At 33.4% G+C, this 20114-nt stretch overlaps 1 protein-coding gene and 1 long non-coding RNA gene across 2 annotated transcripts; one reads left to right on the top strand and one right to left on the bottom strand.

Moving 5' to 3' along the window:
- The first annotated feature begins 1750 nt into the window (after positions 1-1750).
- On the top strand, positions 1751-3681 carry LOC128206628 (uncharacterized). Its single transcript, XR_008256526.1, has 3 exons — positions 1751-1845; positions 2059-2155; positions 3273-3681. It is a non-coding gene; the product is annotated as an uncharacterized LOC128206628 (long non-coding RNA).
- An 8916-nt stretch (positions 3682-12597) lies between these two features.
- Positions 12598-19834, bottom strand: LOC128205887 (uncharacterized). The gene is made up of 8 exons (XM_052907932.1): positions 19789-19834; positions 18646-18742; positions 18395-18477; positions 17906-18082; positions 17585-17686; positions 17373-17475; positions 13112-13227; positions 12598-12965 (listed from the first exon to the last, which is right to left on the bottom strand). The coding sequence occupies exons 4-8, from the start codon at positions 18026-18028 to the stop codon at positions 12960-12962; spliced, it is 450 nt and encodes a 149-aa protein (XP_052763892.1). The 5' UTR covers positions 18029-18082; positions 18395-18477; positions 18646-18742; positions 19789-19834; the 3' UTR covers positions 12598-12959.
- Positions 19835-20114: the final 280 nt, after the last annotated feature.

The following is a 20114-nucleotide window of genomic DNA, read 5'->3' as shown; positions in this document are numbered from 1 at the left end:
CGAGAGTGAAAAAAATTAAAATCGCACTGTCCTTTCCTGTGTCTAGCTCAACTTCTCGTTTACAGTTATGTTCAAAGCTATCTGAAAGTGAGATTTCTATATTTGATTTGACAAAATCAAAGATGGTTGCTAACTTTATTGAATCACTCCTATGCATTTATATTCATTGATGAGCATTGTCTCTTGTGAGGATAGTAACTGGCTTACTGCTATCCTAAGAATGCTTATCATTTATGTAAAGTACTTGTTTGTTTTTCTCTTAAGTTTGCTTGTAAACTTTTGAAAAAAAATCTGCATGATAAACTAGGCACACTCTTTCTCCCGAATAAGATTTATCACAATTGGTACAATTGTTTTTATATACCAAATGTATGAAAAAATGTTTAAATCTATGGTTTTCATGTATAAAGTACCAAGTTTAATTAACAGAAAGGTGCAGAAATCACAGTATTTCAATGAGACCATAGTAGATCACAGTTAATCTTTAGCACTCACCATAAATGCATTATTTAGAAAGAAGATAAAGATTTATCACTTAGACTTTATTTTTGTTTATACATGCGTTTGTATTGATTTTGAATAAGAGTGTTACTTTAAACATTAAAATATATAGTAGTGACAGAATTAATCTCCATAGAATTTGAACTTAAATGGCTTGCATTAATTCAATCTTTCTTTTTTCATTTTTTGATGAATTGATCAGATTGTTGGACCAAAGAAGAGAAAAATAAAAACCTAAAATTCTGATACAAACAATAATTGCACTCAGATGTAGTGCAAATCAACTTTTATTGACTGACCAACATATTTGCAAAATAGTACTGGTATATTGCCCTCAGTATACGATCAATGTATACAAGAGGATGTTTTCCGATGGGATTTAGATGCATTTGTAAAAACGTGGGAAATACAAGGGATTATGAATGAGATTCATACCACACAAAATTGAAAATGGTTTTACAGTAGGTGAAAATTATAACCTGTCAAAGCTGATAATATATTTGATTATTACTGGTAGCAAAAATGTTACAAGTAAACCACATGTATCTATTTAACAGCTAGAGTAGATGTGTCAAGCTAATTCAAATATTTTGTAATGATGTGTAATGTGCACTTAATTTTATTTTAAACTTTGTTGCATAAAGAAGAAAAGGAAAAAAAAGTTAATGACTGTTCTCAGCTTAAAGTCAAGAAGAGGTACTAGTATATAACACTGGCTGATCTTTAGGGGATGGGGTATAACTGGAGTTGCTTGAAATATAGCCTATATTTTATCATTCTCGTACACTAGTGATAATGCAATGTTTAACATTGTCTTAGATTTATAATTATCAATCCTCTGATGAAAAAGAAGGTATTTCATTAAACAACAGTTAAGTACTTTGTATTTTTTCACAAGCAACAAGAAAAATCCCACCTGTTGTCTGATTGACAGAGTATTTTTATTCCATACATTTGTTTATTTCATTAATTGACAATGAGACTCTAACCAATGTGTCCAAATATTGCCAAATTAACTTTGTCTGCTTACAAACTTGAGGATTTCTTATCAAATCCTTAAGTTTCAGGTTGCCTTGTTTATGTGCTTTATATGGATAAATATATGTTGGAAGATCTTTAAAGATAAACCTAATGTTTATCATAAAACTATGGTATTATATTTGGTCCAAATAGTGAGATAAAAAAAGAGTGTATAAACCAATGTTTTATATGAATGCATATTCTATCTGACAAGTATTGTTTCTCTGCAGGTGCCTTGAGCCATCCTAGGAGGCATCCCAAGTAACAACATTAAGAACGTATAAATGTTTGAACTGTGCAGACTTCTTGTTGTGAGAAAAAAAGGTACACATACATGTAATGACTTACAAATATTTTTCAATTAGAATTGTGATTATCATTTTTGTCCTTTGAAGAGAACCTTTCATCAAAAAGTAATAGAAGAACATTGGATAGTATACTGTCATTACTGCATATAATAATAACTGAAGTTAATATTAATTCATTCCACCGTCTGCCAAGTGGCTATGATGTGCTAAGCAGACTAAAAAATTTCAGCCTGCAGCCAATGAGATAGAAATGGAGAGAAGGGCAATAGCAGCTTGCACACGTCAAGGATCTGCAGCGCATGAAACCCCTTAAACTGAAGATGATGGTGGGTCCCTGATGCAATGTAAATTATATGGAATGTTTTGTATATAACCAGTTATTCAATCATTATCAGTGCTGTACACAGAGTATTAAGTATATAACATTTCGATTTCTGTATCTTTCTTTTTCTGATTTATATGAACCCGAGCCGATTTCATTGAAGTAGAAGTTACTTATAATTGCAACCTCCTTAAATGTATCGTATATTAGTTTAAAAACAAAAGTACAGGTCACAGCCTTTTCCCACATGCCTGAAAAATGTGTTGTTTACCAAATGATATGCATTGCGTGATTCTGGGCCTTGCAAAAGAATTACCGGTACTACAAATGAAATAATCATGTTTTTTCTATGTATATAAATTTCTTCCAAACTTCTTTCTTTTAAAGGATTGTCATAGGCACACAATTTTTTGAATGATTTATGTCCCATTACTTTTCTCATGTTTTCAATGCAACTACATACTTCAACCCTACATAATTTGACTACATTCATTGTAAGAAAGAACACTGGATTAAAAATTCAAAATGTATGAACACTACTTTCTTAATTTCTTTTTCATAAAGAACATGAAGAATCTGTGGTAGGAAAACAAGTAGTATTATAAACTTGTTGTAATGTTGATATGATAATTCTGTATGTCATTTCATTGATGTGTTCAATCATTTACTTACAAAAGGAATTTTTTTTTATTCAAAATGCCTTATACATGGCGCCGCTTGTAAACATGTATCTTGAACAAAAATGTGCGATGCACCTTTTGCATTGATATTGGGTGTGCTCCAAACAAGAACTGAAACAGGAATGTAGGGCATAGTTTTATTTTATTACATGGCATATGTGTTCAGTACATAATCTAGTCAAAATCTGATTACAATTTTTGTAATACAGTTAACTTCAGAAAGAACAAATATTATGTGCCCATTTTTCATGATGAATTCTACAAATGTGCAGATTAATGAAATTTGGACAGTCTCTCATATATATGCTTATTTATAGTATTTGTTTTTGCTGTCATGCTTATACTTTAAAAGCAATGAAATTATGGTTTTTTTTAAATCATTAATGGGAAAAAACATAAATATACAAGAAGAATTAATTTCAATTAATTTTTCTGAATCAGTTCCTGAAGCCTAGAGATGTCAGCACTCGCAGTCAGCCGCTTTATCATCCATTGCTCCATTAACCTCATCCACCTGGTCAACACAATTCAAACATACCAGGTAATGGTAAATTTAGAAATGGGCTGAATTGACCATTTGAACATGTTGCGTCATTTAATTTGAATAACAAACGTTACAGCAATTAAACCCAAAGAATAATATGTTTATTAACTGGATATTTAATTCCTAACAAGTTTAACATGTTAAACAACCATGAGCTTGTGCAATACATTAAATGTTGACTGAACATTACAAATCATATAATTTAATTATTCAACTAATGGACTGGTTTATTGTTTAGTCATTTAGTCTTATGCGATGGTAGTGTGTACGTAGTATGTGCCTCCGTGCGTCTGTAAACAATTCCTCTTTAACATGATACAGCCTTCAGTTTTGATTGTATCTTGATGAAACTTGTACAGTATTTTGATATCCATTAGAGCTTGGTTCCTTTCGAAAAACCTTGAAATGATAAGATTATGGGCCTTTATGAAAAAATGAGTATTCAGAATCCATAAGGGGTTGGTTCTTTTCGAAAACAGTGATGTTGACCACACAAACCCAGCCAGTAGAACATAGGCCTCTAGTTTATTATAAGTGCATGTTTGTCTTCATAGCATCATTATATATTTCTTTATTACATGAAGCTAATTTGTATGTGAAGCTTTGATTTTATGCACTCTGTTCAGATACAGACTCAATTAAAACAGATATGGGTGCAAGTCATGACACTTTTACAGGTAATGTTTATTAGACATTCAGTATTTATATATATATATATATATATATATATATATATATATATATATATATATATATATATATATATATATATATTTAAAAAAGATGTCAATTGTAAAAGGATAGTATAATGTAGATGAATTAGATGCAATGAAGATGACAGAAGTCAAAATTATCTTTATAATAATTTGATATTATTTGTACTATTATTTAATTGCCATAATGATGAAATACATAAAACTGAAAATGGAAATAATTTCTATGAAGGTCTTCTTTCTATTTCCAATAGATTAAAGATGTCCGAGATTCACGATGAATGCTGTTTGAAGAAGAATGAACAGAATCACATTTTAATTTAATCTCACTGCCAATGTGGACTTAAAGAGGACGGGCTCTGTTATGACATCTGTATTTTTAAGTAACAGAGATAAGGGTGTTATTGGAATCATTTCAATAAAATAAGGGAGTACCGGTACATACCAGTTTGATATCTTGATTAGACTGGGACTTAAACTTAAACAAAAACGATAGATATTGGACCTCTCTAATACACATTATAAACATCTCATGTCTTAAGTCAATAACAAAGCTGTAATAAGGCGATATTTAGTGTAATTAACACTTAGGGCTATTCTCCTAAAACATATAACCACCGGGTTTGGCAGATTTTTAATAATATATGGTTGGGCTTTTTTGCTAATTTGCACCCCAAAAGGCACATTTGCTTTTGTATGGGGTTGGCATAAAAACTTAATAAATGCCTTCCCTCCAGTGGTTATATTTTTAAATGGACAAAATATCAAACTGGTATGTACCTTATCAACATTTTTAGCTGGACTATTTGAATAATAAGGAGGGTTATACCACTCGCCTCAGCATCTGCTTTGGCTTTAGCGTCCGGTTAAAGTTTAAGACCAAGTTGGGATTTTCACTGATAGGGATTTTCACTCATAACTGCAAAACCCTTCATTAAAGTCACTTAATACTCCATACAGTTGTTCAGGGTCATTACATAATGAGGTTAATACTTCAATAGCCTTCATTCAATGGACTTAATACCTTGCACAATTAATGATGAACATCTTACAATAAGGTGACATAACTCCATTTTAACTAAATACAAATTATTGCCCTTTTTTCATTTTTATTTCTTATGTCAGGCACATTTATATATTCTTAACTAGGGTTTTTGAAAGCTAATTGTTTGGGCGGGCTGGTGGAAGGGTCTTCAAAGTCACCTTATGTGTAAAATAATTTTAGCTAGGTTTGACATATAGTGACCAAACTTCGTATGTAGGAAGCCTTTATGAAGACCTTTCATGAGATTGCGTTTTAGGCTTCTGGGATCAATATAAAGGTCAAAGTTACTATTAAAAGCAAAAGAACTGGTATTGATTAACTTAAAGGTCGACATATTGTGACCAAACTTGGTTTATATGAAAGTTCATACAGACTTTTTATGCCCCCGAAGGTGGGCATATTAAAATTGCACCGTCCGTCCGTCCGGCTCTGTAACTTTCCCTTGTATGGACAGATTTTAAAATAACTTGCCAAATGTGTTCCACATACCAAGACGACGTGTGGCGTGCAAGACCCGTGTCCCTACCTCAAAGGTCAAGGTCACACTTAGTGTTTATTCACAATGGAGTGCTGCATATAAGGACATAGAGTATAGGTTGTCGTGTCCGGGCTGTAACTTTCTCTTGTATGGACAGATTTTAAAATAACTTGCCACATGTGTACCACATACCAAGACGACGTGTCGCGTGCAAAACCCGTGTCCCTACCTCAAAGATCAAGGTCACACTTAGTGTTTATTCACCATAGAGTGCTGCATATAAGCATAGAGTATAGGTTGTCGTGTCCGGGCTGTAACTTTCCCTTGTATGGACAGATTTTAAAATAACTTGCCACATGTGTACCACATACCAAGACGACGTGTCGCGTGCAAGACCCGTGTCCCTACCTCAAAGGTCAAGGTCACACTTAGTGTTTATTCACAATGGAGTGCTGCATATAAGGACATAGAGTATAGGTTGTTGTGTCCGGGCTGTAACTTTCCCTTGTATGGACAGATTTTAAAATAACTTGCCAAATGTGTTCCACATACCAAGACGACGTGTCGCGTGCAAAACCCGTGTCCCTACCTCAAAGGTCAAGGTCACACTTAGTGTTTATTCACAATGGAGTGCTGCATATAAGGACATAGAGTATAGGTTGTCGTGTCCGGGCTGTTACTTTCTCTTGTATGGACAGATTTTAAAATAACTTGCCACACGTGTTCCACATACCAAGACGATGTGTCGCGTGCAAGACCCGTGTCCCTACCTCAAAGGTCAAGGTCACACTTAGTGTTTATTTACAATGGAGTGCTGCATACAAGGACATAGGGTATAGGTTGTCGTGTCCGGGCTGTAACTTTCCCTTGTAAAGACAGATTTTAAAATAACTTGCTACATGTGTTCCACATACGAAGACGACGTGTCCTGTGCAAGACCCATGTCCCTACCTCTAAGGTGAAAGATACACTAAGTGTTTATTCACAAGGGAATTCTGAATATAAGGACATAACAGTGTAGGTTGTCAAGTATGGGTGGTATTTTTTTATGTTCAGAGGAAATTTAAAATAACTTGCCATATGTATTTGACACATAAAGGCAAGATCAACTTTTCATGTACTGGCCTTGTTCGTAGGTCAATGTCACATTCGGGGGCATTCGTCACATACTGTGACAGCTCTTGATTATTGTGTTTTGGGTTATGATCTAGGTCAAAGTCAGTATTGCTGAAAAGTACAATTATAGTTTGTACTGAATAAGTAAGGGGTGACAATGTGTGACCAAACTTGGTATATATGACAAGTTAATGGAGAGCTTTCATTCGAATGCCTTGGGCCCCTTAGGGTCAATGTCACTGTTACTAAAAAAATATTACTTTTTGGTACTGAATAACCTAAGTTATGGTTGATATACTGTGACCAAACTTGATATATAGGAAGAGTTTATTGAGAACTTTCATGAGATTGTGTTTTGGGCGCATAGGATCTAGGTCACTGTTATAAAAATAGAAGACAGCAGTTGAAACTGAACTTCTTCTGCCAATCCTTAACAAAACAATTATTGTCACATCACGATTCTTGTTTACTTTTTAAATTGATTTTTCTATTGCTTTTGACAAGCACATATTACATCATAATGTAAGAAGATACATTGTTAAAAAAAAACCAGAAAATGTTAATTTGAATAAGAGTGTCACTTCTTTTAAATTTGTAGCTGTTTACTTACCATGAATTTATCTTTAAATACAACTTGTACTTTTTATGTGTAGGGTACGAGTTGGACCATATTGAGAGATTGTTTTAAATAGCATATGCTAAAACATACTGTGACTGTTGTTGCTGCCTTTTAATTTTATGAAAAGTATTGCTTTATTATTTTTTTAAATTCCATATTCTTAAGCTCCTAATTCTTGTCAGGTAATTTTTAAATCAAATTAATTGTTAAAGTGACACTCTTATTCAAAATCAATGCATACATATGTATAACAAACATATGTTTTGAGTGATAAACCTTTAACTACTTACTAAATAATGCATTGATGGAACATATTTATTACTGGTAGCAAGTTTGTAACCCTGTATTTAATAACAGAAAACGCAAAAATATTTAATGATTGATGAATGCTAAAAGATTTACTGTGATCTACTTTAATAGTCTCATAAGGTAGATACACCATGTTTTATGCACATTTCTTTCAAATCAAAATCGGTATCCTTCATGAGAACCATTGCTTTCAACATTCATTTATTCTTTTCGCAATATTAAAACAATAGTATTAGTAGTGGTAAACCTTTTTGGGAGTAAGAGTGCATCTTTAAAAAATGTGTTTAATGTGGATATATTATGATCTATGTGTCTTTGCACGTATGCACTTGCTAGTATTGCCTAAGAATTTGACCTCTGATATTTTATGTAGTAGTTAGATGATATGAAGTAAATTCTGTCAGAGTTAGTGGAACTAATGATCCATTCTTAATCATTGAAATGTACTAACAAGGCATCTCACAGTCTTATGTCTTTGTATGCCTTTGAGGTTATGTCTCCACAAATCTTTATCATGGCCTGACAGTCTGCTTTCTTTAATTTGTGTCTTTGTATTAAAAATATGTATTATTTTTAATACATATTTTATTTATAGTACTGCATTTATCTCCTATCGATTTTCATGTTTTATGTAACTTGAAACTTTCATTAAGTTGTAAAAACATTAAATCTGTGAGAGTGTAGCTTTAAGAGAAACATTAGTGATTTTAGCATCAAACTTGTTTTATATGTTCTTTTTAAGTTCTAGGTTATTCTGTAATCATTAACCATCATTGTGCCATAGATAGACCTGTGAAAAATTATTATAATGTACTATGTTATATTATTGAATAAAATACTGAACATGTTACGGTATGTTTGAATTTGGCTGATCATTGAGTAGTTGAGGGATTTTTATAGTCATATTTAGATTCCCACTGAACCTGAAAAGGTATACCATGAGGTTTTTTCATATCTACATTGTATATAACAGCGAGTGCTTTCCAATGCTTTAAAAAGATATTTCCATGAAATAAAACAGATATCTGATCATCTCAAACAGTGCACATATAAAAGATAATTTTTCGAAAATTTTCCTGTTCTCGCATTATATTGAACTTTAGTATGTACAGGGCTGGGACACAATATCATCGGTGCAATATTCCTTAATAAAATCACTTTCATATAGAATGTACATTAAGTCATTTTATAGCCATCTTTTTGTGGATATAGTAAAAGAAAAATGTTTATTTCAATATCATGTTGCATGATGTTTCACCTTGTGAAAGAAGTGAATTTTGAGAATATCATTTGAATATGATATTTCATTGTTTGAGAAAGTGACAATATCAAAAAAATATTTCCATTTTTATGAAATTCAATCCCCTCAGTGACAATTAAACAGTGCAGTGATACCTATTAATTGGTGACACACTTTATTGAAAGAAGAAGAGAGGTAAGCACAGAGCTTAAACACAATGTCGATGACATAATTTCTGAAATGACACTACAGTTTCTGCATACGAATTGCTGCCTTTATATATAAAAGTGATTAAATGGCATTCAACTTAAACCCCCGTTTCAATGTAAGAAAACAATATTGTACCTATGGCTACATGAATTTGGCAGTCGAACGTTTTTACTTATAGGTACAAATTTGACTGACAAATAACAATTTGCAAATCATAGACTAATAGAATATTTTATTTAAAAAATAAGGTAATGTAATGTAACTTTGTGAAAAGTTGTGTATACAGAACCTCATTTTATAATTCTGTCGGCCAATTCATCATGCGAGTACGCTGAGGGTCGATCTAACGTGGAATTATACTTTGTATAATCTTTGCTTGACCGACCACAGACTTTTTCATTGAAATTTCCAGCAGAACAGAATAAAACAGATTTTCATGATCTTTTTTGACACCGAAAAATACAGAGAATTTCCGGTAAATGTGTATAACCCGGTTCCCGGTAGCAGTTGTTACTCCAAGAGAAAGTGGCATTCATGGTAAAACTCATTGCACTTTTTTTCTGCAAAATCCATAACGGCGGATTTTCTAGCGTCCAAATGACCTTTCTGTCGGCATTGGATTATCATATCTATTAAGACCTGGCAGTTTGTCCAAATCCAGGTGTAAAATAGTGAACAATATTACAAAAAAGGGTTTTCACCAGCCGCAGTCAGCGTTGAAAGCCTATTTTACTCGTACAGACGGACGACCGCACTTCAATTAAGCAGACATGAACGTTTTTGTAACATGATGTTGTTTTTTCTCAGAGAAAATGCCAAATATTATAGCATTTAAGGCTATTTGGGCTTTCATCTTTTGTCCAATGTGTTCTTAACCGCTCTTGAATACGCACCGAGATGGTACATCGGTTTAAACCGTTTCTACTCTTTAGCTGGTGCCTAGGAAAAGCGGATAGCCCTCACTCAGTTGTTATTGCTGTAACCATTCCGATAGCATATGACTGATTAGCCTTAAACTTCTTTATGAGTTAAACGATACATTTCCAAAATGCCCATTCCCCCGTTTATTGGCCAGGTTTTAGAACCCGCTCTTGAACCTTTTCTGCACGATCCGGGTGTTCACGACTTTTAGCAATCTACCATTCGAAGCATCTTGTAAGACCATACTTTAGCCCATTTAATTCGTGTGCTTATCCCTCAAATTGGCCATAAAAGTTAAAAACCGTTATCGGGACTTTGCCGTGTATGTCAATTATACCGACACAAGACGTAAAAAACACCTTTTTCTCAATATTTTAAAGCGGCGGCACCTGAGATGACACGGATCAAGAGTGTGCGTCCGTCCACAAGTCTTGAGATCAAAATGGCCATATTTGAACAGTGCAAACCTTATAGGTGAACACATTTCCAACCAGCAGAATTTAGTTAGTACAAAATATACACTTGGATCGAAGTCTGATTTTTTTTTAACGTGGGATATTTAACATAAATATGGAAGTTGGTCAAGGTCACGAATGTTGTCATGGTCAAGTTATATTGACCTTCAAGCATGACCACAGCCATTACTTTATCTGATCGAGGGTCTAGTTTAATAAAAAAGGAGTTAGTCAAATATGACAAATCTACCACAAAGCGGGAAGTTTACTCGGATCGAAGTGATTTGCGTGACTTTAAGGGTCGAGAAACCCTAGATCTACCTCCCTATGGTAAGTTTCAAAACAATCTCTCGAGGGACCAGACTGATCAAAACGGACATTGGGATATCAATTTTCAGAATTTGTACCTTGCTAAAATCATATGTAGCTTGTGTCAATAACTTGTTGAATTAAGTTGATCCAGAATTAGGTATATTGTAAAATCACACTTTGCTTTCCTAGTTATTTCGTTTTTCGTACTAGCTTTGCATTCATGTGTGTAATTATACCTAGGATTAGAGGGCTGCTCTAAATCTAAATATTTCTTACCAATGCTTAATTTTGTTATCTTTCGAGAGTACTTGATATTTTATTCTGTTTGTCTACTTGTGTACATAATATGCATGTTTGGTTTACTCGTATTGTTTGAATATTATTGTGTTAAATGTAATTCATAATATGTGTCATTATTAGTATATATATCAATGTTTTGCTCTTCATTTCATGGAGGAATAAAAAGTATCTATCAGGCTTACCTTTTACCTTTTTGTGTATTAGCTTTTGACTTTGGCCAATGAGGCATTTATTACATTTTGTTCCATAAACGACTGAAAGTTTGTAATAATTAGCATTTCATTTACTTGCTCCAGTTTCTTTGCAGACTCCATATTCTACTATTGTGCTTTGCTGGCAATGTTAACAGACATTGCGATAATAAACAATGGTACATTCTAATTCTAAGGAAAGAATTCCGTCTGAAAGTCTCCAAACAGCAAATCTCATACATCACAAACATTACAGAAGGTTCCATACACATGTTCGTGTGAAATTCATTAATTATGAGGCAAAATCAGAGACGTTCACTCAACAATGCTACAACGAACAACTAGACCCGTAATAAAATTTTATTATAAGATCATAAAACATGACTTCAAGCATTTGATTTATAACAAATAATAACAAAACAGGAATTAAATGGGTTTTTTTTATAAAATGAGTCCAAATAAAGCAGTGTAATATATGTACTGTAAACATGTGTTCTCAGTAGTTACATGAGATGTTGTGAAACAGCACGTGAATGTGTACTTATAAGTGTGTGTACAGCTTCCATTCAGTTTACTGCCGTCTTTTACTGCAATTATTTTAAAATCGTATATTATTCATACCTAGCTTTCATTATGTGCAAGGGGTACCCAGCATGTACACATACAAGTGGTATTTAACAATATCTTCAATTACTTATGCAATATAGATTGTTATATCATACTTAAGAAACAATTTAAGTTAACATTCCACATTGATAAAATGTGTATAAGCGAATGTATGACCTTAATTATTTGTACAGAATTGGGCAATTTCAGTTTCTTCTTCTAACATTTTTAGCTAAATCTTTCAAGTGACTCTTATTCAAAATCAAAATATACACATGTATGAAACATACATTTCGACTGATAAACCTTTAACTACTTACTAAATAATGCATTTATGGAAAATATTGATTCCTGATAACAATATTGTAACTGTGTATTTAATTCCTAAAATTAAAAATATTAAATGATTGGTGAGTGCTAAAAGATATGAGTGCTAAAGATTATGATCTTTATGTTTCCTGCAACCTTCTTTCAAATTCAACTCTGTATCCTTCATAAGAATCTTATTTTTTTATATAAAAAACAATCATATAAACTGTGGAATATCTAATTTGGGAGTAAAAGTGCATCTTTAAGCATAACAGAGATTGGATTCCTATTGTAATACTTTAATCAGAAATCATTCCTTACATTATCAAAATCTAGATATTGCAACAAATAATGGAATTCACCAGTTGAACATTTACAGTGTAAACATAGTCCTCTGCCTTATCTTTTAAAATCCACAAATGTTTCTTTTGCTGTTCTACAATTAAATAACAAAACTTGATATAAAGGGTTATACGATAATTGTAAGACATTTATCAACACTTAATTGATTATTATACTACATATAATACAATACATACTGTTCACTACAGGCACTAAGAAGACTGATCAATCAAAATTATATTGTTTGACACCAACAGATTTATGAAAAGAATGTCTTTAGATCGATCCTTCTGGTTCCCTTTTGTTTATCCACATAAAGGATGAAGCACTGAGCTACAATTCCCTCCAAGCCTTCAGATTAAGTAGTTGCACATGCCGACACAAGTAGATTGGATGAAGACGCTGTGGAAAATCTGCCTCAAACCTGAAAGAGGGATATGAATTTCTATAACAAACATATTAATTCATAGCTTTATAAACAATCAACATTTTTCTTTATGTAATTATATATATAAGATATTTATGCTTTGAACTTTTAGTTTACAACCATGTAAATAATTATTAACATACATTAAAATCAAAGACGTGATGTATTTCTGGTGGAACTTCTGGTGGAACTTGTTGACCTTTCTCAACAGCAAAGCTGGAAGCCAAAGTTGGAGTCTGTTCGCTCAAACTGAAACATACTAACAAACACAGCAGAAACCGAAAACAATTGCAGATGCAGTGATAATTACTAGTCAAAAGTATACGCAAATGAGAAAGTCAAACAAATATATATAAGAAGTGAATGAAATATAAATTAAACATAGTTCATTTGATCATTTTATGATGCACAGCTCTCTGAAAATCAAAGTTGTTATACATTTCATAAAAGCCCAGCTAGTGCAGTGCTGATTTTCCTCTTGTAAGCAACTCTTTTTCTCCTGTTCCACTCATGAATAAAGAACTGAAGATAGAAACAGAAATGAGATTGTGTCATTTGTCTTGCTGATTTCTTCAGAATCTGGATGAAGCTGTTGAACTGTTCGCAGATTTCTGAGTTCACACTTTCAAATCCTTGAAGTCGAGAGCTTCTAAAAGAAGTAGAGCATTTGTGTGAATAACCATGAAAAATATCGTGAAAAAATCTAACATTCTTGTAGTACCCACTCTCTCTGTTGAGGCAATATTCCTGTAAGTTACAGGCAAAGTCATAAAACACTGCTTGTGGAGGTTTGGCTAGATGAGAGTATAATGAAGCTGATGGATCTTTTCTGCCTTCAGCCACTGTCATGTGGAATCCATAGCAATGACCGTGATCTGGACAAAACCAAAGAAACAAGTTAGATGTGCCGGGTGCTGATTGTTGTATTTTTGAGTAAATCTTTCTGCATCGCTCAAAGTCCATAGCTTCATCATCATGGTCATTGTTTCTGCCTGCTCGGTCCTCATCTATCTGAAATTTGCGTACATTCCTCAGTTTAACACCATGTTCATTGAAGTAATAAGCCCGGCCCAGCTTCTCAGGGTTGTATGTTCCGAATTGAAAAGTAGCATCCTCTGGGGCATAAACTGGTAAGTTTAGAGACTCATTAGTAAGATGAACTAGAAAAAGTTTAATGTCATCAGGTAGAATGTTGTTATTGTTCAACATCGATTCTGCGAATCAAGTCCCGTATTTCTGGAGCAAATGATCTCATCTCATACATCTGTCTGTTAAACTCAAAATCTGAAAGATTTTCATTAGTTAGAAATTCCTGCAAGAAAAGTGCATATTCTGGTGACAAAATGCTTGTCACAGATGCTGTTGTAGCCAACATCTTAAGGACAGATGCATAAGCTACTCTTTCAAATTCTGACAGCCCTCGAGTAAATCGCTGGAATGATTGATGAGCCTCCTCAGGTAGAGCCTGCATAAGTAAATTAATTCTATCATTATTTTCTGGAATATCTAACGGTTCAAATTCTGCAACTGTAGTTCGGGCTATATTATCCAATGCTTCACGATAAGCGATCATCTGTCTCTTTTCAACTCCAGGCTTATTCTTCAGGTAACATCTGTCCATCCGTCGATGCAATGTTTGCTGTGTCTGTAAAGAACTATCAGGTTTACTTATTTCTGTGAAATTTGAATGACGGAAACCTACGCCTACTCTGGTTCCATCACAGCACAGTCTATTAGGCTCATACCTACAAATGTCACATGGTTGTCTGAAATCAATGTTCATATTAGCTGCCCAACTAAACCACCATTTTAAAAAAACTGTTGCATCCATAAACTTGGCCTTTGGGTCACGAGTTCTGTAAAGTTCATCCTTCATCTGACAGTATGCTGAAAAAGTGCAACCAGTTTTCATTACTGATGATGTAAACTCCCATCCTATTTCGTCACCTGCAGCTGTTTTACTACTAAAAACATGAATTGATTCACTCTGGCCTTCATTCCATGCAAGTTCACAGCGACTGTCGTCTATCGGGTTGTAACAGACTCTTTTGTAAACATCACACTGCACAGGCGCAAACTGTGTGTAAACTGTAAGAACTCGACCTAAAGGAATCAATTTCCCGTTTTCAGAGTAATCTGGATCATCATCTCGCTTCAACCATCCAGATCCACAGCAGCATGTATTGTCTGGCATATCTGGATAGAAATTGGGACCCTTCAATGAACCATCAGCCTGCCTACTCAAGGTCAAATCATTCCATCCGTCACGTTTGATGATGTTACGCCTCAACATATCACTCTCTCTAGCTGCTGCTGGATGGCTGCTCTCACACTTATACTTCCATAGACCTGTTTCAGGATCAAAATTGTCATTAGTATCAACAGGATCACCATCACCAGCATCATCATTTGTTTCATCATCTAGTAGTTGGTCATCTAAAAAAGTTTCATTAGTGGCATTTCTTTCATGCAAATCAATCCAGGATTCTGGATTATGTTTCAGCACAAATAAATGTCTGCAAAGATTGGAAGAATTCAAGTTATTTAAATATCGTTTGTGTCCCTTCTTTGATTGACACTCGCCATTGTGACAGGTCACAGTATAATTTGCTTTGGCCTTGTTGTGACTCAGTGATAAAAAAACAGGTTTAGTCTCTCCTTCTGCCAAAACTGAAAATTTCCGTGTACCATTAAAGTCACTTAATTCAATCAAATCCTTGCCAGCACACTGCTTTCCCTCCTGAACAAATTTACGGGTTTTGGTTTCTGTAGCCCTTTCATCTATCTGTAGATTTGGAAGAACAATACACTTAAGGAATGTACAGTGCATGCAGCTATTCCTGTTTGAATAATTTAGAGTTTGGCTATGAGCTATATCAAATAAAGTTCTATATATACTGCAGGTACAATGGAAGTAGTCTCCAGATTCTTGCTTTAGCCAAGTGGTATAAACATACACTTCTTTTCTTAAAGAACCAGAATCATTATAATCATTCATACAACATATCATGGTGTCTTCCTCAGCTACCTGAATATATATCTTTCCATCCTCTATTAAATCAATAGAAAATTGTTCATACATAGATTTTTTTGATTCCTGCATAACACTCAATGGCTCCACATCTTTTGTCACCTTCACAGAGGCTGTGCTTTTCCTCTTCTTAGATGGCCTCTCTAGTGCAGGAATTTCTAAAACCTCACATTGAACCGCATTTAAATCTGGGTAATATGTTCTATACTTAGTGAAAATTGTATTAATTTCATTCTGCAGAAAGAGACTGAAAGTAAGATATCTAAGTGATGTTCTGAGTTGAGGTTTTTTCTTGTTTATGAAGTTGGATGCAAATTTTGGATCACCTTTGAATAGTTCGGTTTTTCTTTTGACATAACCTGGTAAACAATTTAATGCCTTTGACTGACTTAAAAGGGTTTCTTCTCCTTCATATTGCTGCTGAAATATTTCCCTCGAGTTTCGAGGAACCTGTTCCAATTTTGAGTGCCTAAAATCTAAAAGCAAAGCTTGAAGACGGTCTTCCTTTCCTGCAGTACAAGCATCCATAAACTTGGCAGTTGAGGTTGAAGAAAAGGGCAAAATTGATACTGCAAAGGATAAACAATTAATATTATCAGTGTCATTCATTTGTCTTGTATCAGCAATACCTGGAATGAATTTTTGCTTAAAGAAATCATTAAGTCTGCTGCTGGGCTTATATGTATTCGGCTTTTCCTTTTTATCTTTTATATGATCAGATTCCATGTTCTGTATATCTTCCACTGTTAATGTATTATGCAAAAACATATTATTGTCAGTGTAATGAAATGTATCTTTGATTTCTTGCAAATATTTCTGTTCCATTAGGCCAGCATACACTCCAGACTCAACATAGCGGATGTACAGATATTCAGCATTGTCTACAATGATTTTAAATACATGACAAACAAAAACACCTTTGGTGCAGGTTTTGGCTGATGCTAATAGAGCAGTGTCATATTCTAACTTAAGAAAACTTAGTTTTTTGCAATCAACAATTCCTTCGTCTAAAATCAAATTCAGAAATAAGTTCTGCATAGTTATGGCATGAGAACAGAATCGTAAATTTGTCAGCAAGATACTTGACCATTCATTTGGAAATGTACAGGAAGCTTTTCTTTTTACAGGCTTTAACTTAGTTCCAGAATGAGAATTTGAACTTAATTCAGGACGTGAAGTTTGGACAAAGTGGAATTGATATTTTCCACCATGGAACTGCCTGTGCTTGCGGACTTTTGGATCTGGACTTAAAAGTGAATCAGTGTCATTTTCCTCAAATTTACCATTATAATCTGACCAGTCTTCACCTAACAAAAGTCTTTTTTCAATAAATTTTTTCTCAATATTTAAGAAATGTTTAGTATAATGATTACTTTCAAAATCCAGTGTACACAGGTGGTCGCTCATTGTGTATGATTTGTTTGTCGGCATGTCCAGGTAGTCCTCATCAAACAGTAACAACTTCAGCTTGCTTCTCTGTAAAAGACATTGAATATTTCTCATATTTGTGAGTGAAATATTGCTGAAAAAGACTCCTTTATTTCCACATTGAGTTCAAATATGGAAACTATTGAAAAGGTCTTACCAGGTGTTTTGGACAGAAGCGTAAATCAGTGGTTTCTGGGTCGATTCTTTTTTCTGGGAGATATTCCAGCCAATCATCTAGGGAAGGAAAGGTGATTCTGTCCTAAATAAAAAATCATTTGGGAAATAAAATTGACAGAAAGATGTCTAACAGTGTCATACATGAACACAAGGGAATGAAACAGCTAATTATTTATTGCTCAGTAGGTTAAGGAGATCATCATGGCTATTGATAAACCCTGTCATTACATTTTTAATTTTCTATTTAGTGTTATAAACATGCAAAAAAGTTAAACATTACAAAAAAATTTTTGCACCATACATCAAAGAAGTGGTCGTGTATAATGTGTAACTCCAGGTCTTCGTAGCTCGTTCGCTGAAATCCATTGCATTGCGCCCATTTGCATTCCTCTTCTCGTCCATGTTGTCGCAGGTGTTGTCCCATTCTGGTTGTTGTTAGCCCGATGAATCCACAATTATTCCATTCACAGTGATAGGTCTTGGGAACAAAAACAGAAGAAATTTGTTTATATGGTAAATAAATCATTTAATATTTTTCTGAATTATTACCTTCATTCAGACCATAGAAAATGCAAAAATTTTATTACAAATCTGTTATATTGCATGTTTCTTAATATTAGTCATTAAAGCAAGACCAGTTTAAACTGTTTTATTTTTTTAAATGTCATAAACAAACTTTAGGATAACATGCAGAAGATGAAGGTTGGCACTTAACTTAATAATAGTAACTTTATATTTCATAAATTTTGATCTCTTCGTTATTTTCATGTTAACATATTTTATAACTCACAGGTCCAGGATTTTGCTCAACATCATTTGATAAAAGTAATTTTAATTTGGAGAAATCGGCGTGATCTGCGATATCCAATTCATCTGTAAGAAAATCACAAATTTCTGAATTCATGTACACTTGAGCCTTAATAACTTTTATTTTTACACAGATATTAAGTTGATAAGTAAGTGTTGACAAAAAGAAGCATGAATAACATGAAAAAATTATATAAACAATGTTTGATTTAGTACCCAAGAAAGAAATTAAACCTTGATGGGGAGGTGAAGTTTTTTCTACAGGGTTCAGGCTGGATGTTGAAATGGTGCTCTTCGAGTTTGGCTGACTTCTGCTGCTCTTCGTTGATTTCTTGTTCGTAAATTGTAATAAAATAATTTCATTAAACATTAATATCCATTTTTATTATTTTAACATTAAAATTACCCTAATGGAAAGTTCATTATATATAGATGATGCTTGTTTTGTTTTTCAATGTAATATTGTAATTTATTTCACTGAAAGAGCAAGATAAATGTCATTTCAGAAAGGATATCATAAATTTATAATTTGAGTTCCTGGACCCTGTTTGCACTAAAGTATGGTTTTGACATTAAAACTGACTAAAATTCAGAACAGTGTAAATAACCATTTTGTTTTACTGATAAATTTCTTTTATTAGACAGAAAGCACATAATGAATATTACATATTAATCTGTCATTTTTGGCATTAATTCAATTAAATTTGATTAACATTACAATGAATTGACAATTATTGACAAGCAAGAATCATTGATTATCTAATGAGCATTAAGATTCAGTAAATAAACAAAACTAATGCATATATACAATTATAAACATATCTTTCACTGGGGATGGGGGGAATGTCACATAGAGAAAGTAGACAATCCAATGTATCTTACGCCAATATAAATTTATTGCCACATTTTCATCAAATTCTTGTTTTAAATAGTGGTTTGGGTTGTGTGTTTTTTATAAATGACTGTATCACATTTGGATATGTGTTCATGCTCTGTCTTATTGCATAACACAATGTAACAATCCTCCCTTTTTACATGTAAATGTTTACATCAACACCAGCTGGTATCAATTTAAGCTGTTTCCAATGCCTGACAAATATGCAAGACTGGTTAAACCCGTGTTGAGCATTTTTATATCAGTCAATAAATTTAAGGGGCCAGGGGGAAATTTCCGAAAAGGGGGTGGGGGATCAAAATATACCAATTTAATCATAGCCGACTTATTAAAACTTACAAAGTAGTCATGTAAGAAATGAAGATGCCAAGGACTATGAAAAATTTATTATAAAATGTATAATTATAAACTAAGAGGTAAAACTCATTCACTGATATAAAAAAAACTTGTTTACCGTACTACTCAGTAAATATCTAACATACCCGATGACAGAAAGAATTGTCAGTGTTCTTCTTGTATTTGGTCCCTCCAGGTAACATGGCGTCGACAGAAATGGTCCAGTAGGAAATCTTCTCTTAGAACACTTCACTGGGCAAAGGGGGCAGTCAAACCATGTCTGCTACAGTTAACGGACACAATGCATTCAATATTTCTTGCTTCAAGTTATAAAATGAGGTTTTTACAATTCACTTCGACACTTTTCGTAATATTGCACGTTAAAACATTTCAACAGAAAGCATCAAAGCAATACACCAAAACATTCTTAGAAATAAATAGAAAAAAAAATATGATAATAATAATAATGCAA

This window comes from Mya arenaria, chromosome 10 (genome assembly GCF_026914265.1).
Source record: "Mya arenaria isolate MELC-2E11 chromosome 10, ASM2691426v1".
NCBI classification, from domain to species: domain Eukaryota; kingdom Metazoa; phylum Mollusca; class Bivalvia; order Myida; family Myidae; genus Mya; species Mya arenaria.
The sequence above is the reverse complement of the archived record's forward strand: the minus strand, read 5'-3'. Positions and strand labels throughout refer to the sequence as shown.